Source organism: Prionailurus viverrinus, chromosome B1, assembly GCF_022837055.1.
Source record: "Prionailurus viverrinus isolate Anna chromosome B1, UM_Priviv_1.0, whole genome shotgun sequence".
Classification (NCBI taxonomy): domain Eukaryota; kingdom Metazoa; phylum Chordata; class Mammalia; order Carnivora; family Felidae; genus Prionailurus; species Prionailurus viverrinus.
Window position 1 is genome coordinate 160,776,897 of NC_062564.1, and position 26,127 is coordinate 160,803,023.

The following is a 26,127-nucleotide window of genomic DNA, read 5'->3' on the forward strand; positions in this document are numbered from 1 at the left end:
AGATAGATAGATTCTTAGTGTTTTTAATATAGCCTATTATTTTTGACTACTAAAAGTTTTTATTGCTACTTGTATTTACAACTTTAATGCAATATTTTAACACATAAATAGTTAACTTAAGCTTAACATATAAATATTTACAAAATACTACGCAGGGAAAAGTATGTTGATGAAAATTCAGTTTAAATGAAAGGTTAGTCTCTTAATCACTACTAATGGGAGGAAACCCAAATCCAAATCATTGCTAATGTGATGAGAAAGAAAGTCCCATACTTCCTGGTATATTCTAGTAATTCCAATATTCTTTAGATTGGAGAAATCAATAGGCAGAAGCTGACTGCTGTGTCCAGCATGCGAAGGTGTAGAAAATCCAGTGAAGGAGGGGGATTCCCTGGCTCCAATCCACTGACCACACTGACCCTCTGATGGATCAGGTGGGTGAACACAGCCTGGTGTGTGGGAGGTCTCTGTTTAGGGGAAGGAGCAGCCTTGCTTTAGGACCCAGGCACACTCCTGGGAAAGGGTCCATCAGGTCTTGGCTTTGGGTCACCTGGAAATGTGAAAGCTCCTTGTGATATGCTGATTCTCAGTTTTGGTTTTAGGCGCTTGAGCAATTTTAGCATCTCTCCCTTCTCCCTGGTTGTTTTGACTAGTGGGAGCTCTCTTCCTTCAGTTCCTGAAGCGAGGAAGTAAATTCCTCCACCAGTATCACGTTGGTCCTCTTCATCTTTCTGTAAGAGTGATATAGACTATTTTTAAAACAGTTTTAGGTTCACAGAAAAGTTGAGCAGAACATAGAATCCCTGTATATCCCCCATTCACTCATAGCCTCCCTCATTATCAATATCCCCCACCAGAGTGGGACATTTTGTTTCCATCGACAAACCTACATTGACACATCGTTATCACCCAAAGTCCATAGTTTATATTAGACTTCATTCTTGCTGTTGTGTATTCCATGAGTTTGGACAGGTGTATAATACATGTATTCATCATTATAGTATCACACACAGTTTCACTGTCCTAAAAGTCCTCTGTGCTCTCCACCCATTCATTCTTCCCCCACCCATCTAGCCCCTGGCAACCACTGATCTTACTGTCTCCACAGTTTTGCTTTTTCCAGAATGTCATTTGGTTGGAATCATACGGTATGTAGTCCTTTCAGATTATCATCTTTCACTTAGTAATATGCATTTAAGTTTCCTCAGTGTCTTTTCATAACTAGATAGCTCATTTCCTTTTAGCACTGATTAATATTCCATTGTCTGGATGTATCATAGTTTATTTATCCATTCATCTACTGAAGGACATTTTGGTTGCTTCCAAGTTTTGGTAATTGTGAAAAAAGCTGGTATAAACATCCATACGAAAGTATTTGTGGGAACATAAATTCTCATCTCCTTTGGGTAGATGCCAAGGAGTGCAATCATGTGGTAAGAATATATTTAACACTCTCAAACTGTCTTCCAAAATGGCTGTACCATTTTGTATTCCCACCAACAATAAGTGAGATTTCCTGTTACTCCACATCCCCACCAGCATTTAGTGGTGGCACTGGTCTGGATTTTGGCCATTCTGACAGGTGTTTTAACTTGCATTTCCCTTATGACTATGACGTGGAGCATCTTTTCATATGCTAATTTGCCATCTGTAAATCTTTTTTGGCAAAGTGTCTGTTTAGGTCTTTGGCCCATTTTTCAGTTGGGTTGTTTGTGTTGTTATTGTTCAGTCTTAAGAGTTCTTTATATATTTTGGATAAGAGTCCTTTATCAGATATTTATTTTGCAAATATTTTCTCCCAGTCTGTGGCTTGTCTTGATAGTGTTGCTGGCAAAGCAGAAAGCTTTAATTTTAAGGAAGTCCAGCTTATCAATTCTTTTTTTTCATGGATTGTGCCTTTAGTATTGTATCTGAAAACTCATCACCATACCCAAGGTCATCTAGATTTTCTCCTATGTTATTTTCTAGGAGTTTTATAGTGTGTGTGTGTGTGTGTGTGTGTGTGTGTGTGAGGTTTTTTAAAATAATTTATTTAGTTTTTAATTTACATCCAAGTTAGTTAGCATATAGTGCAACAATGATTTCAGGAGTAGATTCCTTAATGCCCCTTACCCATTTAGCCCATCCCCCCTCCCACAACCCCTCCAGTAACCCTCTGTTTGTTCTCCATAATTAAGAGTCTCTTATGTTTTGTCCTTCTCCCTGTAAAATTTTTTATATTATTTTTGCTTCCCTTCCCTTATGTTCATTTGTTCTGTGTCTTAAAGTCCTCATATGAGTGAAGTCATATGATATTTGTCTTTTTCTGACTAATTTCGCTTAGCATAATACCCTCTAGTTCCATCCACATAGTTGCAAATGACAAGATTTTATTCTTTTTGATTGCCGAGTAATACTCCATTGTATATATATACCACCTCTTCTTTATCCATTCATCCATCGATGGACATTTGGGCTCTTTCCATACTTTGGCTATTGTTGATAGTGCTGCTATAAACATGGGGGTGCATGTGTCCCTTTGAAATAGCATACCTGTATCCCTTGGATAAATACCTAGTAGTGCATTGCTGGGTTGTAGGGTAGTTCTATTTTTAATTTTTTGAGGAACCTCCATACTGTTTTCCAGAGTGGCTACACCAGCTTGCATTCCCACCAGCAGTGCAAAAGAGATCCTCTTTGTCCGCATCCTCGCCAACATCTGTTGTTGCCTGAGTTGTTAATGTTAGCCATTCTGACAGGTGTGAGGTGGTATCTCATTGTGGTTTTGATTTGTATTTCCCTGATGATGAGTGATGTTGAGCATTTTTTCATGTGTCGGTTGGCCATCTGGATGTCTTCTTTGGAGAAGTGTCTATTCCTATCTTTTGCCCATTTCTTCACTGGATTATTTGTTTTTTTTGGGTGTTGAGTTTGGTAAGTTGTTTATAGATTTTGGATACTAACCTTTTATTTGATATGTCGTTTGCAAATATCTTCTCCCATTCTGTCAGTTGCCTTGTAGTTTTGCTGATTGTTTCCTTCACTGTGCAGAAGATGAGGTCCCAATAGTTCATTTTTGCTTTTGTTTCCCTTGCCCAGGAGTTTTATAGTTTTGCATTTTACACTTAGATGATTGATGTTAGATCTTTCTTCTTTTCTAATATATACATCCAATGCAATAAAACTCCCTCTAAGTACTAATTTTGCTGCATCCCACTAGTTTTGATAATTTGTTTTTTCATTTTCATTTAGTTTAAAGTACTTTAAAATTTCTCTTGAGGGGCGCCTGGGTGGCGCAGTCGGTTAAGCGTCCGACTTCAGCCAGGTCACGATCTCGCAGTCCGGGAGTTCGAGCCCCGCGTCGGGCTCTGGGCTGATGGCTCAGAGCCTGGAGCCTGTTTCCGATTCTGTGTCTCCCTCTCTCTCTGCCCCTCCCCCGTTCATGCTCTGTTTCTCTCTGTCCCAAAAATAAATAAACGTTGAAAAAAATATTTTTTTAATTTCTCTTGAGAATTCTTCTTTGACCCATGTGTTATTTAGAAGTGTGTTGTTTAATCTCCAAGTATGTGGGGATTTTCCAGCTACCTTCCTATTACTGATTTCTAGCTTAATTCTGTTGTGATCTGACACTAGATATTGTAAGGTTTTTATTTTTTTTTTAAGTTTGTTAAAGCGTGACTTATGGCCCACAATGTGGTTTACCTTGGTGAATATTCCATGTGAGCTTGAGAACAATGTGTATGCTGCTTTTGTTGGATGAAGTAGTCTAAAGATATCCATTATATTGGGGCACCTGGGTGGCTCAGTTCGTTGAAGGCCTGACTTCGGCTCAGGTCATGATCTCACAGTTTGTGAGTTCGAGCCAGGCGTCCGGCTCTGTGCTGACAGCTCAGGGCTGGAGACTGCTTTGGATTCCGTGTGTCTTTCTCTCTCTGTTCCTTCCCTGCTCACACTCTGTCTCTCTCTCAAAAATAAATAAAGATTAAAAAAATTTTTTTTTCAAAAAGATATCCATTTTATCAACTGTGTCCTCATTGGTTTTCTGTCTGCTGGATCTGTCTATTTCTGATAGAGGGTTTTGAAGTTTCCAACTATAATAGTAGATTCATCTATTGCTTTCCTTGAAATTCTGTAAGTTTTTGCCTCATGGATTTTGATACACTGTTGTTAAGTGCATACATATTACTTGTGATACCTTTGTAGAGAGTTGACCGTGAGATCATGACCTCAGCTGAAATCAAGAGTTGGACACTCAACTTACTGAGACACCCAGGCGTCCCTAAAGAATTTCTTTTAACATTTCTTGCAAGGCAGGTCTACTGGCAACAAATTCCCTTGATTTTTATTCATCTGAGAAAGTCTTTCTCCTTTACTTTAGAAGGATAATTTCACAGAGTACAGAATTCTAGGTTGGTGTGTTTTTCCTCTCAACACTTTAAATAGTCACTTCACTCTCTTCTTACTTGCATGATTTCTGAGGAGAAGTTGGATGTAATTTTTATCTTTGTTCAGCTATAGGTAAGGTGGTTTTTTACCCCTCTGGCTTTTTTCAGAATTTTTTTCTTATCTTTAATTCTCTGCAGTTTAAAAATGATATGCCTAGGGGCGCCTGGGTGGCGCAGTTAAGCGTCTGACTTCAGCCAGGTCACGATCTCGCGGTCCGTGAGTTCGAGCCCCGCGTCAGGCTCTGGGCTGATGGCTCAGAGCCTGGAGCCTGTTTCCGATTCTGTGTCTCCCTCTCTCTCTGCCCTCCCCCGTTCATGCTCTGTCTCTCTCTGTCCCAAAAATAAATAAACGTTGAAAAAAAAAATTAAAAAAAAAATGATATGCCTATGTGTAGGTTTTGTTTTCTTGCTGTTTGTGTGTGTGTGTGTGTGTGTGTGTGTGTGTGTGTGTTTGCATTTATGTTCTTTGAGCTTCTGGGATCTGTGGTTTGTTGTCTAACATTAATTCGGGAAATCCTCACGGTCATTATTGTTTCAAATGTTTCTTCTTTTTTTTTTTTCTCCTCCTGGTACTCCCATTACATGCATTTTACATCTTCTGTAGTTTTCCTACAGTACCTGGATATTCTGGTTTTTTCTTTGTCTTTTTTTTTCTTTTCATTTTTGGAGGTTTCTACTGAAATATCCTCAAACTCAAGAGATTCTTTGCTCAGCTGTGTCTAGTCTACTTAAAAGCTCTTCAAAGACATTCTTCATTTCAGTTACAGTAGTTTTTGTTTTAATCTCTAGGATTTCTCGTTGGTTCTTAAAATTTTCATCTCTGCTTACGTAGCCAATCTGATTTTGTATGCTATTAGTACTCTTAGCACATTAATCACATTAATCATAATTGTTTTAAATTCCTGTTCTGATAATCTCAACATCTCTGCCATATCTGAGTGTGGTTCTGATGCTGAATATGGTTGATGTCTCTTCTGTATTTTTTGCCTTATAGTATGTCTTGTAATTTTTCCTTGATATGCAGACATAATGAATTAAGTAAAAGAAACTGCTATAAACAGACCTTTAATGATGTGGTGGTGAGTTAGGGGCGGGGGGAGGAGAAGTGTTCTATAGTCCTATGATTGGTCTCAGTCTTTTAGTGAGCCTGTGCCTCTGGACTGTGAATTTCACATGTGTGTCTTTGTTTTTTTCTTTGTTTATGTGGGACAAGATGGCTAGAATGGGCTGGAGTTGAGTATTTCTCTTCCTGAGGTTAGGGTTTGATAATACTCCGGAGGTTAGGGTCTGGTTAACTAGTTTCCCTTGAGGGCAGGCCTTATTCATAAAAATAGAGTGTTTTGGTACGTTTTAAAGTGGTTCCTTTTTCCCTCCGCTGGAAGCACTGGGAGACTTTTCTCTGATATTTGCTGTGGGAATCTCATCAAGCTCCTGGAGATAAATGTCACAAAATTGTAGGGACCCCACTATGACTGGATACCCTGAATTTTTAACTCTCAGTCCATCTGAGCCTCCAGCAATTTGTCAGTTATAGTTCTGGTTTTCCTACCCTGGCACTGGTTCTCACAAGTAGTTTCCACTCATGAGTCTCTGCTCCAATAAATTATTATTCTCTGTATTCTCATACCAGTTTCTCCAATCTCAAGGGCAGCAATTTGCCCTGTATCCTCATCTCTCTAATGGATCCTAGAAGTTTTTGATTTGTCAGTGTGTTTAGCTTTTCACTCATTGTTAGAATGGAATGGTGGCTTCTGAGCTTCTTACATGCTGACTGGAAACTGAAATCTTTTTGTTTGTTAAATCAAGACAAGACACTATAGTCAAAAGTTGGGTTTTTATCATGTTTGTAGGTAAACAGAGTTATTGCAAAATATTTCTGGTGAAGAAAGCTTACCTATATATAAAAGCAAAATGTCAAGTATTTAAAAATCAAATTCTGGGGCACCTGGGTGTCCAACTCTTGGTTTCAGCTCAGGTCATGATCTCACATTTGTGAGATGGGAGTCTGATGTCAGGTTCTGCACTGACAGCATGCAGAACCTGCTTGGGATTCTCTCTCTCAAAATGAATAAATAAACTTAAAAAATAATAAAATAGAAATAAAATCTTCACAGTGTTCATCATCTAGTTTATCAGGCTCCTAAAAGAGAAGCATTTCCTAAATCTTTCTGAATGCTGTTAATTTATATTTCCATGTAATTTGATAGTGCTTACTTTTCTTACTGCCCTATCCTGACATTTCTTTCCTTACAGTGTTAAATTAATCTACTTAAAAAAAAGACACCTAGATTTTTCCTTGAAAAGAGGAAGTTTATTAAAATATTTTCATATAAATCTCATGTCATTGAAAAACCACAAATGGTTTGAATGCTCACTAATGTTCACTTTAATTTTGTTGAGGAAAAATCCAAATCCCCCAAATATATTATTTTACCAATATTTTTAAAGTTCAAAATCTAAACACAGAGAGACTCTTAATCAATTAACATTATCTTTGTATATATGTCACACACTGAGAAAATAGGAAGTGGCTTATTTTTTATTCGACAGTGGAAACCTGTGGCTTCAAACCTGTCACTGAACACTCCTTGGTGACATTTAGATTGAGAGCTGCACAGTGGGCCCAGGCTCAGTCACTGCATATCTGCAGCCAGGTGTGCAATCAAGTCTTTGGCATCTTGCATGACGGAGGGTATTTCTGAGCCATTTTCAGTCACTTGTGTTCCAAACAAGAACATCTTCCTGTCATTTCCCACCTCAGACAATGCCAAAGCTTCGTGGATATCTGTAATACGATAGGCTGTTTCAAGATCCTTCATCCCGAATAGAAAAAGGAAAGGAAAAAACTAGTTATTTTGCAATCCTTTTGGATAGAAAAATGTATTACTCTCATTGCTCTCAATGATCCCACCTCCATTTTAATGTGGAGGATATTGTGACCCCATTATTATGACTTCAGTGGTTGTCCGAATATAAAGATTTTAATCAGCATTATACCAGCAATGGGGTGCCTGCCTGGCTTAGTTGGTAGACATGAAACTCTTGATCTTGGGGTCATGAGTTCAAGCCCCACACTGGATATAGCGATTACTTAAAAAAGAAAGAAAGGAAAAGAAAAGAAAAGAAAAGAAAAGAAAAGAAAAGAAAAGAAAAAAAAACAGGTAGCAGGATTATACCAGTATTTATGAGCTATCATCAAAAAAAATTTTTGGAATGAAGTTAAGCCTTTATAACATCTTAATCAGTTTTCTAAGCACTGCAGTCAATCTGCTTTTTTTTGTTTTTTTTTCCATTTCTTTTTTATTTGCCCAAAATTATATTCAATAGGATGAATTATTTTATTTTTTTTATTGAGGTATAGTTGACACACAATGTTACACTAGTTTTAGGTGTACAACATAGTAATTTGACAACTCAATGTGTTATTCAATGCTCACCACAAGTGTAGCTACCATCTGTCACTATACAATGCTATTACAATACCATTAATTACATTCCCTGTGCTGTATCTTTCATCACTGTGACTTATTTATTCTGTAACTGAAAACCTGTACCTCCCATTCCCCTTCATTCCTTTTTGCCCATCTCCTTGTATTTATGGGTCTATTTCTGCTTTTTGTATTTGTTCTTTTGTTGCTATATTCTGCATGTAAGTGAAATCATATGGTATTCTTCTTTCTCTGTCTGACTCATTTCACTTAGCATAATGCCCTCTAGGTCATCCTTATTGTCACAAATGGCAAGATCTCATTCTTTTTTTATGGTAATATTCCAAAATATGTATGTATATACTACAACTTCTTTACTTGTTTACCTACAGATGGACACTTAGGTTGCTTCCATATCTTGATTATTGTAAATAATGCTGCAATAAACATAGGAGTGCATATACCTTTTCAAATTGGTGTTTTAGTTTTATTTCTTATTATTTATTTTTCAAACTTTTATTTACATTCTAGTTAGTTAACATATAGTGTAATATTGGTTTCAGGAGTACAATTTAGTGATTTATCACTTATATATATAACACCCAGTGCTCATCATAACAAGTGTCCTCCTTAATACCCATCACCCATTTAAGTGTTTAAGTTCTCTTTGGGTAAACACTCATAGTGGAATCACTGGATCATATGGTATTTCTGTTTTTAATTTTTTGATAACCTGGACCTGCCATACTGTTTCCACAGTGCTCGCACCAATTTATTTTCCTGCCAACAGTGCACAAGGGTCCTTTTTTCTCCACACCCTGACCAACACTTATTATTTCTTACAGTTTTGGTTCTAGTCATTCTGCCAGATGTGAGATGATATCTCAATGTGATTTTGATTTGTATTCCCTTGATTATGAGTGATATTGAGCATATTTTCATGGGTCTGTTGGCTATTTGTATGTCTTCTTCAGAGAAATGTCTGTTCATGTCTTTTGCCTATGTTTTCATTGCATTATTTGTTTTTTGTGTGTGTTGAATTGTGTAAGTTCTTTATGTATTTTGGATATAAAGTCCTCATCAAATATATCATTTGCAAATACCTTTTCCCAATCAGTATTTACCTTTTCATTTTGTTGATGGATTCCTTTGCTGTGTTGATGGGTTCTTTTTTATTCTGGTGTAGTCCCAATAGTTTATTTTGGCTTTTGTTTGCCTTGCCTCAGGAGACATATCTAGAAAAATGTTTCTGGTAGTATATGGCTGGAATTTATTGCATTTCTAAATGTTGGTCACCCCAATATAGTGCCTGCCTGAAACCAGAATTCATTTAGTTTTAGACCCCGCAGTGACTTTTTAAACAGTGTTAATGGATCCAGTAACATGTGGACAATGTCTTAAGTTAATAAATTCACTGACAGAATTGGAGAGGAAGAATATATATGAGGAGAGTGTTGGATAAAAAGAGGAGCTCCTTGTAATGATAAAAGCACATCAGGGATAGGGCTCAGTCAATAGAGCATGCAACTCTTGATCTTGGGGTCATAAGTTTGAACCCCCACGTTGGACATAGAGTTTACTTAAAAAAATAATAAATAAACTTAAAAAATAATAAATAAAATAAAAGTCACCATATGTTAAAAACAAAAAGCACATCAGGGATAAACCCCAGGTTTATTCCATACTTGCATAACTGTGCATTAATAGAATAGAGGCCATCACTCAAAAAGTAAAAATAGTAAGATGACTTTTTAAAAATCCTTATATAATAACTTGAACCAATGAGTCATCTAAAAGCATAGACTACTTTGGCAAAGGAATATAAACGAAGATGCCTTAAACTAAACCAAAGATGCCTTAATATCCAAAACTTAACTCAAATATCCAAATCTTTCATTACTAAGCCCCAGTAAAAGTTATAAATTTGTTTAAAAATGGCTTTGTTTATTCAATTTGATGAAGATAAGAGATGCAAACCAGAAAGGAAAGCATTGATAAAATAGACTATTTGAAATGGAAAGCTATACAGGTGATAAAAATATATGCAAAATGAAAACAGATGTAGGGAGCTCAGTGGCTCCATCAAGGGTAATAATATTCACATTATGGGGATCCCAAAAGAACAGAGAGAAGAGGGGACAGAAAACTTACTCAAAGAAATAATAGCTGAAAACCTCCTTAATCTAGGCAAGAAAACAGATATTCAGATCCAAGAGGCACAGAGATCCCTCAATGAAATCAACCCAAGGAGGTCCACATCAAGAAACATAGTAATAAATATGGCAAAAAGTAGTGGTAAAGAGAGAATTTTAAAATCAGCAAGAAAGAGGTGCCTAGGTGGCTCAGTTGGTTGAATGTCTGACTGTTGATTTCAGCTCGGGTCATGATCTCATTGTTCATGTGTTTGAACCCTGCAATGGACTTTGCGCTGACAGTGTGGAGCCTGCTTGGGATTCTCTGTTTCCCTCTCTCTCTGCCCCTCCCCTGCTTACATGCTCTCTCTCTCTCCTCTCTCTCTCTTATAAACAAATAAACATTAAGAAAAAATAAAAGCAGCAGAAGAAAAGAAGACAGTTACATACAAGGAAATCCCATAAGGCTATCAGATTTTTCTGCAGAAACTTTGCAGGCCAGAAGGGAGTGGCATGATATATTCAAAGGGCTAAAAGGAAAAAAATCTGCAGCCAAGAATATTCTATCCAGCAAGGCTACCATTTAGAATAGGAGAGATAAAGAGTTTCTCCGATAAAAAAAGCTAAAACAGTTCATGACCACTGAACCAGTCCTACAAGAAATTTTAAAGGGGACTCTATTTAAGTGAAAAGACCGTAAGTAACAGTAAGAAAAGTAGGAAGCACAAAAGCAATACAAATAAGTATATATGTAAAAATCAGTCAAGGAATGAAAAAAATAAAAGGATGTAAAGTATGGTACCATATACCTAAAATGTGGGGAGAAGAGTAAAGAATGGTTTCAAACTTAAGTGACCATCAAATTATTATACAGAATGCTATATGTAGGTATTATATATAACATAATGGTAACCACAAATCAAAAATCAATAATAGATATGCAAAAATTAAAGAAAAAGAAATGCAAATATATCACTAAAGAAAGCCAGCAAACCGTGAGAGAAAAGAACAACAGAGGAAAGGATCAGAGAAGAGCTACAAAAACAACCACAAAACAAGTAACAAAATGGCAATAAATACAAACCTATCAATAATTAGCATGAACTAAATGCTCTGATGAAAAGACAGAGTGATGGAATAGATTAAAAAACAAGACCCATATATATACTGGCTACAAGAGATTCATTTCAGGGGTGCCTGGCTGGCTCTGTCAGTAGAGCACATGACTCTTGATTTTGGGGTCATGAGTTCAAGCCCCACATTGGATGTAGAGCTTTAAAAATTTTTAAAAGAGGCTCATTTTAGACCTAAAGATACATGCATACTGAAAAGTGAAGGGATGGAGAAATATTTATCATGCATATGGATGTCAAAAGAAAGCTGAGGTAGCAATACTTACATCTACTTACTGTAGACTTCATAAAGAATTTTTTTAAGTATATTTATTTAGTTTGAAAGAGAGAGGGTGGGGAGGGGCAGAGAGAGAGGGGAGAGAGAGAATCCCAAGCATGCTCCGCGTTGTCAGTGTGGAGCCCAAACCATGGCTTGAATTCAAAAACCGTGAGATCATAACCTGAGCCAAAATCAAAAGTTGGATGCTTAACTGACTGAACCACACAGGTGTCCAGAGACTGTAACAAGAGACAAAGAAGGACATGACATAATAATAAAGGGGACAATCCAACAAGAAGATATAACAATTGTAAATATTTATGCACCCAACATGAAATACCCAAATACATAAAACAGTTAATAACAAACATAAAGGAAATAATCAGTAGTAATATAATAATAAGGGGACTTTAACACCCCACTTACATCAATGGACAGATGATCCAAATAGAAAAGCAACAAGGAAACACTGGCTTTGAATGACACACTAGACTAGATGGATTTAACAGATATATTCAGAAAATTCCATCCTAAAACAGCAGAATACACATCCTTTTCAAGTGCACATGGAACATTCTCCAGAACAGATTACATATCAACCCACAAAACAAATCTCAACAAATACAAAAACACTGAACTTAAACCATGCATCTTTTCTGACCACAACACTATGAAACTAGAAATGAACCATAAGAAAAAAACTGGAAAGAGCACAAATACATGGAGGATAAATAACATGCTAATAAACAATGAATAGGTCAACCAAAGAATAAAAATTACATGGAGAAAAATGAAAACAAAACCGCAATGGTCCAAAATCTTTGGGATACAACAAAAGTGGTTTTAAGAGGGAAGTTTATAGTAATACAAGTCTACCTCAAGAAGCAAGAAAATTCCCAGATAAACAACTTAACAATATACCTAAAAGAGCTACAAAAAGAAGATGAAACAAAACCTCAAACCAGCAGAAGGAAGGAAGTAATAAAGATTAGAGCAGAAATAAATGATATAGAAACTAAAAAAAAAAAAAAAAACAAAAACCCAACAGAACAGATCAATGAAACTAGGAGCTGATTTTTTGAAAAGATCGACAAAATTGATAAACCTCTAGCTGGGTTCATCAAAAAATAAAAAATAAATAGAGAGAGAGAGCACTCAAAGGAGCAAAATCAGAAACAAAACAGGAAAAATATCAACCAATACCACAGAAATACAAATGATTATAAAAGAATATAATTAAAAATTGTATGCCAACAAATTGGACAACCTACAAGAAATGGATAAATTCCTAGAAACATATAACCTCCCAAAACTGAATCCGAAAGAAAAATAAAGTTTGAACAGACCAATTTCCAGCAATTAAAATCAAATCAATAATCAAAAAACTCCCGGGGCGCCTGGGTGGCGCAGTCGGTTAAGCCTCCGACTTCAGCCAGGTCACGATCTCGCGGTCCGTGAGTTCGAGCCCCGCGTCAGGCTCTGGGCTGATGGCTCGGAGCCTGGAGCCTGCTTCCGTGTCTCCCTCTCTCTCTGCCCCTCCCCCGTTCATGCTCTGTCTCTCTCTGTCCCAAAAATAAATAAATGTTGAAAAAAAAAATAATCAAAAAACTCCCAACAAACAAAAGTCCAGGACTAGAAGTCTTTGCAGGTGAATTCTACCAGACATTTAAAGAAGAGTTAATATCTGTTTTTCTTGAACTATTTCAGAAAATAGAAGAGGAAGAAAAACTTCCAAATTCATTCTATAAGGCCAGCATTACCTAACACCAAAACCAGAGCAAGACACCACAAAAAAGGAGAACTACAAGCCAATATCTCTGATGAACATAGATGCAAAAATCTGCAACAAAATATTAGCAAACCGAATCCAATAATATATTAAAAAAATTATTCACCATAATCAAGTAGGATTTATTCCTGGGATGCAAGAGTGGTTCAATATTTGCAAATCAATCAATGTGATACATCACAGCAATAAGAGAAAGGATAAAAACCATGTAATCATTTCAGTAGATGCAGAAAAAGCAGTGGACAAAGTGCAACATCCATTCATGATAACCCCCGCTCCCTCCACAAAGTAGTTTTAGAGAGAACATACCTCAACATAATAAAGGCCATATAATCATATGAAAAACCCACAGCTAACATCATACTCAATGGGAAAAAACTGAGAGCTTCTCCCTTAAGGTCAGGAATAAGACAAGGATGGGGCACCTAGATGGCTCAGTCAGTTAAACATCTGACTTGGGCTCAGGTCATGATCTCACGATTTGCGAATTTGAGTGCCACTTCTGGTGAGCACGAGCCCCCCATCAGGTAAGCTTGAGCCCCGATTCGGGTGAACTTGAGCCCCAGTTTGGGTGAGCACAAGCCCTGCTTCAGGTGAACCCTGCTTCTCTCTCTCTCTCTTTCTCCCTCTCTCTCTCTCTGCTCCTCGCTCACTTGTGCCCCCCCCCCCAAAACAAACAAATAAATAAATAAATCTTGGGGGAAAAAAAGGAATAAGACAGGGATGTTCATTCTATAGTACTGGAAGTCCTAGCCACAGCAATCATCCAGGAAAAAGAAATAAAAGGCATCCAAATTGGTAAGGAAGAAGTAAAGCTTTCACTGTTTGCAGATGACATGATACTATACATAGAAAACCCAAAAGACTCCACCAAAAAACTGCTAGAACTGATAAATGAGTTCAGTAAAGTCACAGGATACAGAGTCAATGTACAGAAATCTGTTGCATTTCTTAGACACTAATAATGAAGGAGCAGAAAGAGAAATTAAGGAAACAATTCCATTTACAATTGCACCAAAAATAATAAAATACCTGGGAATAAACATAACCAAGGAGGTAAAAGACCAGTACTCTGAAAACTATAAAACATTGGGGCACCTGGGTGGCTCAGTCAGTTAAGCGTCCAACTTCAGCTCAGGTCATGATCTCACAGTCCGTGAGTTTGAGCCCCGTGTCAGGCTCTGTGCTGACAGCTCAGAACCTGGAGCCTGCTTCGGATTCTGTGTCTCCCTCTCTCTCTGCCCTTCCCCTGTTCATGCTCTGTCTCTCTCTGTCTCAAAAATAAATAAAAACATTAAAAAAAATTTTTTTTTAAAAAGAAGACTATAAAACATTGATGAAAGAAACTGAAGACAACACAATGAAATGGAAGGACATCCCATGCTCATGTATTAGAAGAACACATATTGTTAAAATATCTATACTACTCAAAGCAATCTACACATTTAATGCAATCCCTATCATATACCACCAGAATTTTTCACAGAGCTAGACAAGACAATCCTAAAATGTGTATGTAACCACAAAAGACCCCATATAGCCAAAGCCATCTTGAAAAAGAAAAACCAAAGTAGAGGCAGCACAATTCCAGACATCAAGTTATACTACAAAACTGTAGTAATCAAAACAGTATGGTACTGGCACAAAAACAGAGATCAATAGAACAGAGTTAGAAAACCCAGAAATAAATTCACAATTATATGGTTAATCCATCTAAGACAAAAAAGGCAAGGATATGCAATGGGAAAAAGTGTCTTCAACAAATGGTGTTGGGAAAACTGGACAGCAACATGCAAAAGAATGAAACTGGACCATTTTCTTAAACAACACACAAAAACAAACTCAAAATGGATTAAGGACCTAAATGTGAGACCTGAAACCATAAAAATCCTAGAAGAGAGCACAGGCAATAATATCTCTGACATTGGCTGTAGCAACATCTTTCTAGATATTTCTGCTGAGGCAAGGGAAACAAAAGCAAAAATAAACTGTTGGGACTACATGAAAATAAAAAGCTTCTGCACAGCAAAACAAACAAACAAACAAACAAACAAACAAACAAAACAAGCCAAAAACCAAAAACCAAACAAAAAACAAAAATTCCCTGAAAGCTAAAAACAAACGAAAACTAAAAAAAACTAAACAAGCAACAAAAATAAAAGACAACCTACTGAATGGGAGAAGTAACATATCTGATAAAGGGTTAGTATCCAAAATATATAAAAAAAACTTATGCAACTCAACACCAAGAAAAACAAATAATACAATTAAAAAATGGGCAGAACACGTGAACAGACATTTCTCCAAAGAAGACATACATATGGCCAAAAGACACATGAAAAGATGCTCAACACTACTCACCATCAGGCAAATGCAAATCAAAACCACAATATTACCTCACACCTGTCAGAATGGCTAAAATCAAAACCACAAGAAATAACAAGTGTTAGCGAAGATGTGGAGAAAAAGGAACCCTCATGCACTGTTGGTGGGGATGCAAACTGGTGCAGCCACTGTAGAAAATAGTATGGAGGTTCCTCAAAAGAATAAAAATAGAACTACCCCGGCACGTCTAGCTGGCTCAGTCAGTAGAGCATGCGACTCTTGATCTCAAGGTCAAGAGTTTGGTCCCCACACTAGGTATAGAGTTTACTTACAAAAAAAAAAAATAAATAACTACCCTATAATCCAGTAATCACACTACTGGGTAATTTCCCACCAAAATATAAAAATACCAATTACCCCTGTGTTTACTGCAGTATTATTTACAATTGTAAAACTATGAAAGCAACTCAAGTGTCCATCAATAGATGACAGACTAAAGAAGATGTGGCATAAAGAATATTCCATTGGGTGTGTGTGTGTGTGTGTGTGTGTGTATTTATTATTATTATTATTATCATTGTTATTACTATTTAGCCATAAAAAGAATGAAATCTTGCCATTTGCAGAAACATGGATGGATCTAGAGAGCATAATGCTAAGTAAAATAAGCCAGTCAGAGAAAGAAAAATACCATATGTTTCACTCATATGTGGAATTTAAGATATAGAAGAAACAAAGGAAAGAAAAAGAGACATACCAAAAACCAGACTCTTAACTATAGAGAACAGTTACTAGAGGGGAGGTGGATGGGTGGGGGGATGGGTGAAATAGGTGAAGGGGATTAAAGAGTATACTTATCTTGATGAGCACTGAGTAACATACAGAACTACTGAATCGCTACATTATACACCTGAAAGTAATATAACACTATTAACTATACTAGAATTAAAATAACAATTTTTTAATGTGGTGGTTTAAAAAATAAATGGAAAGCTATGTATAAAAAAGAGAACCATAAGCAAAGTAAAATAATAGCCAGCAGGTTGCTGGAGAAGATATTTGTAATGCACAGAAGTAACAAAGGATTATTTTCTCAAAAGATATGAAAGATTTCTACAACTCAAATAGGAAAAGATGAACACCCTAATAGGAATTTGTGAAAAGATATTAAAAGACAATTCACAGACGTAGAAATTAGCTTCAAAGAATGAAACGAATTTGAAACTAATAACCAATGCACATCTGAAAAGATGTTCAAGCTCACTAGTAACTAAGGAAATGCAAATTAGAATAACGGGATAAAATTTCAGCCCCATCAGATTGGTAAAAATGAAAAAGTTTGACAATACCAAGTACTGAGAGGGATATGTAGCTGCAAAAACTGTCATATTCCGTTGGTGGAAGAATAAATTGGTGCAGTATCTTTGGGAAAAACAACTTGGTAAGTAAGATCTAGGAAAACTGAGTATGTACAAATCTGAAAAACCAGCAATTCCTCTTTAAAGTATATGCACTAGAGAAATGTTGATACGTATCTATAAGGAAACACATACATTGAGATTCACTGTAGCACTTTAAATACCAATAAAAAATTGGAAATAACCCAAATGCCCATTTTCTCTCTCTTCCTCTCTCTCTGCCCCTGCTACATGCATTCTCTCTCTCTCTTTCTCCCTCTCTCTCTCTCTCTCCCTCTCTCTCTCTCTCAAAAACAAAAATTCTGAAGTAGCTTCTACACTGGACTGTAACATAGGCTCCTACTTTAGGTCATCATTTGTAATTAGTTTACTTTCATAAACATTCGCCCTTAGAAGCAGTGGGAGAATCAAGTTCTCTAATGATTGGCAATCTTAGCAATTGAGAGAGGGGCTTTAGTATTATAATGCTATAGATGTTCAATTTTTTAAAACTGATTTTATTATGGTAAAATACACATAACAAAATTTACCATTTTAACCATTTTTAAGTGTACACTTCAGTACAGTCACATTTTGTTCAACAATCCACCTCCAGAAGTCTTTTCACTTTGCAAAACTGAAACTCTCTACTCACAGCACAATAACTCCCCATTTCTCCCTCCCCCAACTCAAGGCAACCATCATCAATATAAACCTGTGTCCATTAAACAATAACTCCACCATCTCCTCTCCGCCCATTCCCTCGTAACTTCTAATCTACTATCTGTGTCTATGAATTTAACTACTTTAGGTACCTCGTAAAAGTGGAATCACACAGTGTTTGTTGTTTTGTGACTGGCTTCTTTCATTTACCACATTGTCCTCAAGGGTCATCCATGTAATAAAATGTACCAGAATTTCCTGTTTTAATGCTGAATGATATCCCATTGTGTGTATATATCACATTTTGTTTATCCATTCATCCATGGAAGAACAAACACTTGGTTTGCTTCTACCTTTTGGCATTGTGAATAATTCTGCTGTGAATATGGATGTACAAGTATTTGTTTGAGTTCCCGCTTTCAATTCTTTTGAGTATGTACTCAGAAGTGGAATTGGTGGATCATATGGGTGTTATATTTTTAATTTTTTAAGGAACTGCCATACTGTTTTCTATAGTGGCTGCACCATTTTACATTCCCAATGACACTATACAAGGGTTCCAGTTTCTCCATGGTAGTTTAATACCTATAATGTATATGTGAGAAATAAATTCAGGTCAGGTTAATTCATCTAAAACAAACTATTTCTTTATATATGGTAGTCCCTCAAATATTTTGTTGAAACCAATTCAACCATCAGTAAATGTTTATTGAAATTAAATTCAACACATATGTTTTGAATTTCTACTATGTACAGTACACTAAGTATTCTGAGGGACACAAAGATGAATAATGGTCTTTATTCTCAAGGAGTTTATAATCCAGAAGATCTAATAAGTATAAACTAAACTGAATATACAGCATATTGTTAAATATCTAGCTATTAAAAGTAGACATTTCTATTTCTTTCATTGGCAATAAAGCTATTGAATACCACTTATATTTGCACAGATTTTTACCTGTTTGTTTGCAAACACAACCAGAGGAAGGATTGGGTTTGTTCCAATTAATTGATGAAGGTGTTTCTTGGCTTCAGGTAATCTGTTGTGATCTGCTGAATCTACCACAAAGATCAGCAGCAATCCTCTGGACAGGTACATTTCCCAATAGGAACGGAAAGGTTCACTGCCGCCAACTATACAGAATAGTGGAGAAAGAAGACACCAAAAACATTGCAGAAGTGTCCACTGAGGTGCCAGAAAAGATACTTTTAGATAATATCCAAACACTGGACAGATGTTTTGATAAAACACCACTGTGTTAGAGTGTACCCAACTCAGAGAATGACCAGAGAGCTGTTACTAGGGAAATGGTTGGTGGGAATATTTACCCTCCACAAGTGGTTCAATCATTCTGGAACATAAAGGATCAGCATAAAGACAGTAGATACTACAGAGGATGCCTTCCGATCCGTAAACATAGCGACCCCAGGGGCCACAGCCATCCTATCTGTTAAACTCAGAAAATGGGAGTAGGCTACTAAAATAACTCAGGGTGGTGGGTTAAAACACACCTTCCTCTAAAGTAAGTTTTAGATGGACTGAATTCACTGGCCAGCCTCATTTGCACAATCTTTTTCCTTTGTCAAAATCCCAGAACTAATTTCTCTCTTAACATTGCACTAAGAGTTAATATGATCCTGTGAACATTAAGGAATACTTGCCTCAGAAAAAAAATGCCTTTGGATTATTTCATTCTGCTGATTCTTTCCAGAAGAAACTTACTAGTAATGATAATAATATATATAGAGCGAACTTAGTTTTTGTTTTTCTCCTAGAAGAGAGGTTGGCAAACTATGGCCCACAGTTTAAATCTGGCCCAACGCCTATTTTTGTATAGCCCATGAAGAAAGAATGGATTTTACACTTTTAAATTTCAGGAAAAAGAAAGAAAGAATAACATTTCATAATATGAACATTATATCACATTTGGATTTCAGTGCCTACAAATAAAGCTTTATCAGAACACAGACATGTGGATTTGTTCACATATTGTCTGTGGCTGCTTCCACACTACAACAGAAGTTAGTAGTTTGAAGACCCCTGTTTTAGGAATTTAACAAAAACATTTAAAATACTACTGGGAAAGGGTCTTGATTTGCCTTTCTTTTGTTTTCCTTTTATAGAGCTAGGCTAATTCTGTAAAGTATTTCGTGTTATTAATTTTTTAAAAGAATGTTCTGTAATCTTCTAAGTTATTCACGTGGTTTTAACATAATTTAAGCATGAATGAACATTTGGGTTGTTCTTTTTTTGTGTATGTGACGTCATGACATCTCATCTATATAGGGGATTTTTATCTTTTTGGTTATTAACTTCTAATTTAATTGCAATGTAGTCAAAGAACATGGTTTGTATGATGCCCCTTCTCTGAAAAATTTGTTAAGACTTGCTGTATGGTCCATGAAGTGGTCAATTTTGGTAAATGTTCCATGAGTATTTCAGAAGAACATGTATTTTAGATTTGGGATGTAGCTAAAATTGTCTAATTGGACAATCTTATATTGTCCATTGGATGAAACTTGTTGATTATGTTCAAATTTTGTGTATCTTTTCTGATTTTTTCTAGTTTTGATCCTATTAATAACTGACAATATGTTGAAGTCCCTCACTCCAATGGTAGCGTATGTCCTTTTCTCCCCCTGGTTGGAATCTTCCTCTCTTTTCCTCCCTTCCTTCCTTTCTTTTCACGTTTCATACTTTGAGACTATTTTCTTAGCTATATATTTGGTTAAAGTTATTATTTCTCCTATAGCTTCTTAATAAATTGAAAACTCTATTCCTAATAATGTTGTTAGCTGAAAGATCTGCCTACACATTTACCAATTTCTTGGCCCACATTTTCTTTTTGTAACTGGCTGAAAGCAAAAATAAAAAAGGTGATGGCAGTAATCTAAGTAAGAGACAGTATAGGTTCCAACTCAAATAGGTGCAGTACGAAAGGATACAACTGATGAATTCAGGATTTGTTTTAGAGGTAGAAAAATTCATAGTATTTTATTTGTGGACTAGAGGTGAGGCTACATAAGGAGAAATCAAGGGTGACCCCTAGTTTTCCGGCTTGAGTAACATGATAGGTGAGGGGTCATTTACTGACCAGTAGATTATAGGGAAAGGAACAGATATGGAGATAAATCAAGCACTTAGTTTTGACCATTTTAGGTTTGAGAGGCCAATTAGATATCTAGGTGGAAAGGTCAGGTGACATCTGGATATGTTTGGGCTGGATGGATAAATCTGGGATTCATTAGCAGAGGGATGATATTTAAGGCCAATAGGATGGATGAAATCATCCAAGGAGAGAGTGTAAAGAGAAGAGAATCTATGCAACTTTGGGGAACAGCAATATTTAGAGAAGCGGTGACTCCAGAATTACTTTAGAGTAGAGACTTCTGGGCTGCCATCTGGTTACAAAAAGAGGTTTAAGGCTTGTTTATAGTTGCATTTGCAGAGAAGGAAGTACACTTTATTTGCCTAGACTGCATGTTTATTAGAGGTAGTAAGGGAGGAGAGAGGCTGTTATAGGAGGGGGTGCTATAGCTTTCCTTTCAGCTTCCTCTTATACCAGCACTGTAAAATGGAGAAAATAAAAAGAAAAGAAAGTGATTCCCCCTGTCCCTCCACTGCACTATTAAACTATATATGCATTCTAAAAGTATAGGAAAATCTGACCCAGTGTTACTTTTCATACAGATGCAATGTTGCTAATAGTATGTCTGGCTTAAGGTATAACAAAATGAACCTCTCCTGTTTACTAATAAGAAAGAGGGCTTACTCTCTAGGAATTCCATTTGGCTATCTTCAGTGTTGATGCATACTGCATTGAAACCTTGGGTGGGTGCCACACTGTGCTGGACTTTGTTTAAAGCTAGAGAGTGGAGAACACTGGTCTTTCCTGCTCCGTCCAGGCCCAACACAAGGATCTGCTTATTTTTTTCCTGTGAAAAAAAAAAAAAAAAAGACAAAACAATAAACCCATGTGACCAGGGCCTCGTTTTCCTGGCTCCTGGTAGTGTGCCTGCCTGTGGTAGGACCCGATGATAATTGTGGAACTGTAAACCAGAGCAAAACTTCACAAAAAATTTAATATATCTAGGGGAACCCAGCTGAGCTCAGTTGGTAGAGGACAGGACTCTTAGTCTTGGGGTCGTGAGTTCAAGCCCCACGCTGGGTGTAGAGTTTACTTAAAAAAATTAATATGTCTAGAACAAACTATGCCAATCAGTTTGTTTTTTATAATCTGCTATTAGTTATGTGGTATTAATCACACCACACCCTTCCATCCCCCAACTCCTGGTCAATCTATCAAATATAGACTTTATGTAGATCAGGATTTATAGGAAGTGCCGTAGATCACAGGATCAATTTTCACACTTCATTTTGCTTCTTGAGTTCATGTCCACTGGGGATTGCACCAGAATTCAGTCTGTTTGAGATCTTGGGATCTCTATGGTTCATGTACTGACTGTGCCATTCAGCAAGTAAGCATTTAAGTTTTCTTATTACGGATCTGTTTTGTTTTCCCAATTGGATCACTAGATTAGAAGACTTTAGAGCAAAGTTCCCTTCTTATACTCTTTAAGATAAGTAATATGATTAAATGAAAAGGCTAAGGTTATAGAAATTGTTAAACCAGTTCCAGGGGTGCCTGGGTGGCTCAGTCGGTTAAGTGGCTGACTTTGGCTCAGGTCATGATCTCGAGGTCCATGAGTTCGAGCCCTGCGTCGGGCTCTGTGCTGACAGCTCAGAGCCTGGAGCCTGTTTCAGATTCTGTGTCTCCCTCTCCCTGACCCTCCCCCGTTCATGCTTTGTCTCTCTCTGTCTCAAAAATAAATAAACGTTAAAAAAAAAAATTTTAAAAATTAAAAAAAAACGGTTCCAATCACAAACATTTATTTTAAAACCTGACATTAAAACCTGTTGAACTTGACACAAACTTTAGAAAGAAGCATTCCACCAACATACCAGCCTTAAAAATTTTTATGACAAGTGACTGAGAGACAAGCATTGCAGACTGGTATGAAGACAAAGTTAAGAGTGCTCATAAAAGTGGCTATTAGGGTGCAAAATTTAATGTGATCAGTAGTAAATGACCAACAATACTGCAAGATTGCTTATAGGAATTCAATTCTATTTCCCAAACAGCCTGCTGAAGAAGTTTCTCATGCACAGTAATTGTCTTCAATGGCACTGGTTTGGAAATAATAATCATTTACATTTGTACTCAAATACTAAATGTTGACATTAGATTTAGACTGGGTTTCTGGAAAAAAAGTGAATTTTTTTCACTGTTCCTTTTTCTTTTTTTAAAAAATAAGATCTATGTGAAAGTAAGATGTTTTAAGATCTGATCTAATAGGGTCTCGTACAGAGCATGATTTATCAAAACTGTCTCCTGAATACCAGAATTAGACAAATACATGTTGGGGTGCCTGGGTGGCTCAGTCAGTTGAGCGACCAACTTCTTTCTGCTCAGGTCATGATCTCACGGTTTGTGGGTTCAAGCTGGCAAGGGTTCTGCGCTCAGAGCCGGGAGCCTGTTTAGGATTCTGTGACTCCCTCTTTCTCTTCCCCTCCCCCACTCACGCTCTGTCTCTCTCTCAAAAATGAATAAACATTTTTAAAAATTTAAAAAAGAAGACGAAGTACATGTTTTTGGAGTTAATTCTTGATGGCTCTTATAGCAAATAGTATTTCCATAGTTATATCCTACCTTCATTCACGTTGCCTCACATCTGCATCTAAATGTTATAGTGTCATTCTGGGAGTGTCATGGTAAGGAATAAATGGCTGTAGGGTGTGGATTGTGTCTCCCTTATTGCCTCCACAAATGGCCCCATGCTAACACAAATATGTTACCCCAACATATTTCATCAATTCCAAGATGCATTTTTCCCTCCCACATTTTAACATCTCTGAAATGAGGATTTTACAATTCATGGTATGTCATGTTTTGATTGGCAGCATTTTTTTTTCTTTTTCAGTGGTACTAAATTAATGGTATCTGAGATCCTATGGAAGTGTAAATTAAAACAGTTCCCTACTCTTTCCAACCACATCACTGTCCCTAAGCCCATCCTTTCTAGAAATTCAGCAGTCACTGATGCTTTACATTTTACCTTATTTTAGCAAAATGCATGCTAAAATACATGCTTCCTCATGTTTATCTAATCTCTTAAGGAAAGCTGGGATTAATGTAAACCAAGAGTTTGGACACAATTTGTGATTTTGAACACCTCTGTTCCCTATAAAAAGTCATTCCTTTTATATTTGGATCTATAATAGTCTGTGTTTTACCAGAGATCAAATCTCAGTTAATAATTCAAATTGTTTAGAACCAGAAAAGCGCCTGTGAGTTCAGGAACTCCAGGCACAGAAGTCCATTGAGCTGGGCTTAAAGCTTGCTCTTCCTTTTTATCCTACCCGCCCCCCCCCCTCAATTTTTTAACTGTGGCAAAATTCACATAAAATTTACCATCTTAACCATTATTAAGCATACAATTCAGTGGTATTAACTACATTCATAATGCTCTTCATCTTGCAAAACTCAAACTCGGTAGTCATGACTAGCTCCCCACTCTCCCAGCCCTCAGCCCCAGGCAATCATCAGTTCTACTCTATATGATTTTGACCACTCTAGGTACCTCATATAAGTAGAATCATAGGTATTTGTTCTTTTGTGATTGCAGCGCCTGGTTTCTGAGACCTCTCAGTTAAAACTTTGTGACCATCCCTTCTGGGCGCTAGTAGTTTGAAAACAATTTTTATTGTAACCACGGAGAAGGTCTAGCCCTAAAACACACCCTGCACGAATTCAGGGACCCTACACTTTCTGACAAAGAACGTGTTCAACGGGAAGGACTAGGTTGGAGAGCCCGCGCGCGGCGAGGGTTCGGGTCTGGTTTCTGTGCTGTAGCGCTGTAGTGCTGAGCGCTGGACGGAGATGGGGCCCAAGAAGGGCTGTTCCGGCCCCGTGAAGACCAACCAGGACCTCTTCTTCCTCAACGCTAGACCCGAAGAGGGGTGGGGCGCAGCGGCAGGGTTAGTTAGCCGTGAGGGTGAGGCAGGTGATGGGGAAAAAGGGGTAGCGATGGGTCCGGCGAAGCTTGGCACACCCCCTCCCATCCACAGATTAAAATGCCCAAGGAGACCGGATTCCCTCCCGCCGGTCGGAGCCTCGGACGTAACAGAGCCAGCGGCGCTCGGGCCTGATCGCCAATAATGGCCTTGGGGAGCGGGTCCGAGGCACCGGCCCCTTACCAGAGGCTCCAGCGGGGGCTTCGTCAAGGCGTTGTTATCCTTCTTCTCTTTGTCTTTTCCCTCAAGTTGTTCCTTCTCTTTCTCGGTCTCCCGCTCTTTCTTTTCCTCCTCTCTACACTTATTTTTCTCCTCCTTCCCTGTCTCTTTCCCCTTCTTTTCTTTTCCCTTAATTTTCTCCTTCTCCACCTCCCTTTTCTCTTTCTCCTCCTTTCCTTTTTCCCGAATTTTTTCTTTCTCTGGCTCCTTCCCCTTCTTCTTCCCCTTCCCCCTCTCCATCTCCACCGTCCTAATTTCTTTCCCTCCTTCCGCGCGCCCGCGCGCTGGAGCCTGGGTTCTGGATCGCGGCAGGTGTGGCCCCCGAGGCGGACGCAGGGTAGAGACGTAGGTCCACGCAGCGTAGACAACACCCGCGGTCACCGTGCGGCCGGGGCCAGTCTCCCGGCGCGTAGGCTGCCGCCGGGCATCTCGCGCCCACTAGCGGGGTCCGCCGCGCAGCAGATTCGCCGAACCAGGGGCTGGGGGAGGGGAGGAGATGGCCGGGAAGCTAGGGGAAGCTTTAAACCCAGAGGAGTGGGGAGGACCAGCCACGGGAGTTGGGAGACCCGTGGGGCCGATCATCTGCATAGGAAAAGCCTCCACCCTACCATCCCATCCGCGACACTTCCTCGGCAGGTCGCACTATGGCAGGATTCTCTTATGCCGGGGCACAGTGTCTCAGAAAAGCCTTCCAAGCTGGCCCAGATTCCAGCGTCTCACCTCTACCTCACCACTCCAGAGTAGCCCGGCCTAAGGCCTAAGTGTCTCCCGTCGGGAGATCGCTTAAGGGAACCAGCGTCCCAGCAGATTCTGTGCCTCTCCAAGCCAGTAACCATAAGCCTGAAAAGTCAAGTTTTTATCTTCCCGCCCCCCGGTTAACTACACTAGGAGTGTCCAGAGGCTGCTATCCAGGATGCTCAAGGGAAGAGAAAGTGAACGGTTCCCTTGTTTTAAATTCCTGACACATGTCGCCTAAAAAAGAATTCTTAAGATTAAATTAGTAGTCGGCCAGGATCACGGATACCAGTAATGCTGGGTATTAAAACTACAACTAAACAAAAATAGTCGCCCACAGTTATATATAGCAAATTAGGTACCACCTGGGCTTTTCAAAGGTGGTGTAATGTTTTTTAAACTGGTTTAAAAGCATATGGATGGTTTTTATTATTTTGCTTTAATGTTTGAGAGAAAGTGAGAGCACAAGGGGGTAAGGGGTAGAAAGGGAGAAAGAATCCTATGCTCAGCCCAGGCTCAGCTTGCAAAGCCTGATGCTACGCTAGCTC

General features: G+C 38.0%; 1 protein-coding gene across 1 annotated transcript; it reads right to left on the reverse strand.

Annotated features, from left to right (window-relative positions):
- Positions 1 to 6,945: 6,945 nt before the first annotated feature.
- On the reverse strand, positions 6,946 to 25,218 carry ARL9 (ADP ribosylation factor like GTPase 9). The gene is made up of 4 exons (XM_047856286.1): positions 24,809 to 25,218; positions 21,324 to 21,486; positions 18,509 to 18,684; positions 6,946 to 7,237 (listed from the first exon to the last, which is right to left on the reverse strand). The coding sequence occupies exons 1-4, from the start codon at positions 25,082 to 25,084 to the stop codon at positions 7,058 to 7,060; spliced, it is 795 nt and encodes a 264-aa protein (XP_047712242.1). The 5' UTR covers positions 25,085 to 25,218; the 3' UTR covers positions 6,946 to 7,057.
- Positions 25,219 to 26,127: the final 909 nt, after the last annotated feature.

What these genes read in the sequence shown, in the direction of transcription:
- ARL9 (XM_047856286.1), bottom strand. Translation starts at nt 25,084, where the DNA reads ATGGAGAGGGGGAAGGGGAAGAAGAAGGGGAAGGAGCCAGAGAAAGAA. An exon ending in AGCCCCCGCTGGAGCCTCTG is followed by an intron (nt 21,487 to 24,808) that starts GTAAGGGGCCGG and finishes TTTTTTTCACAG; the next exon opens with GAAAAAAATAAGCAGATCCT. An exon ending in TTGTGTTTGCAAACAAACAG is followed by an intron (nt 7,238 to 18,508) that starts GTAAAAATCTGT and finishes TTCGGGATGAAG; the next exon opens with GATCTTGAAACAGCCTATCG.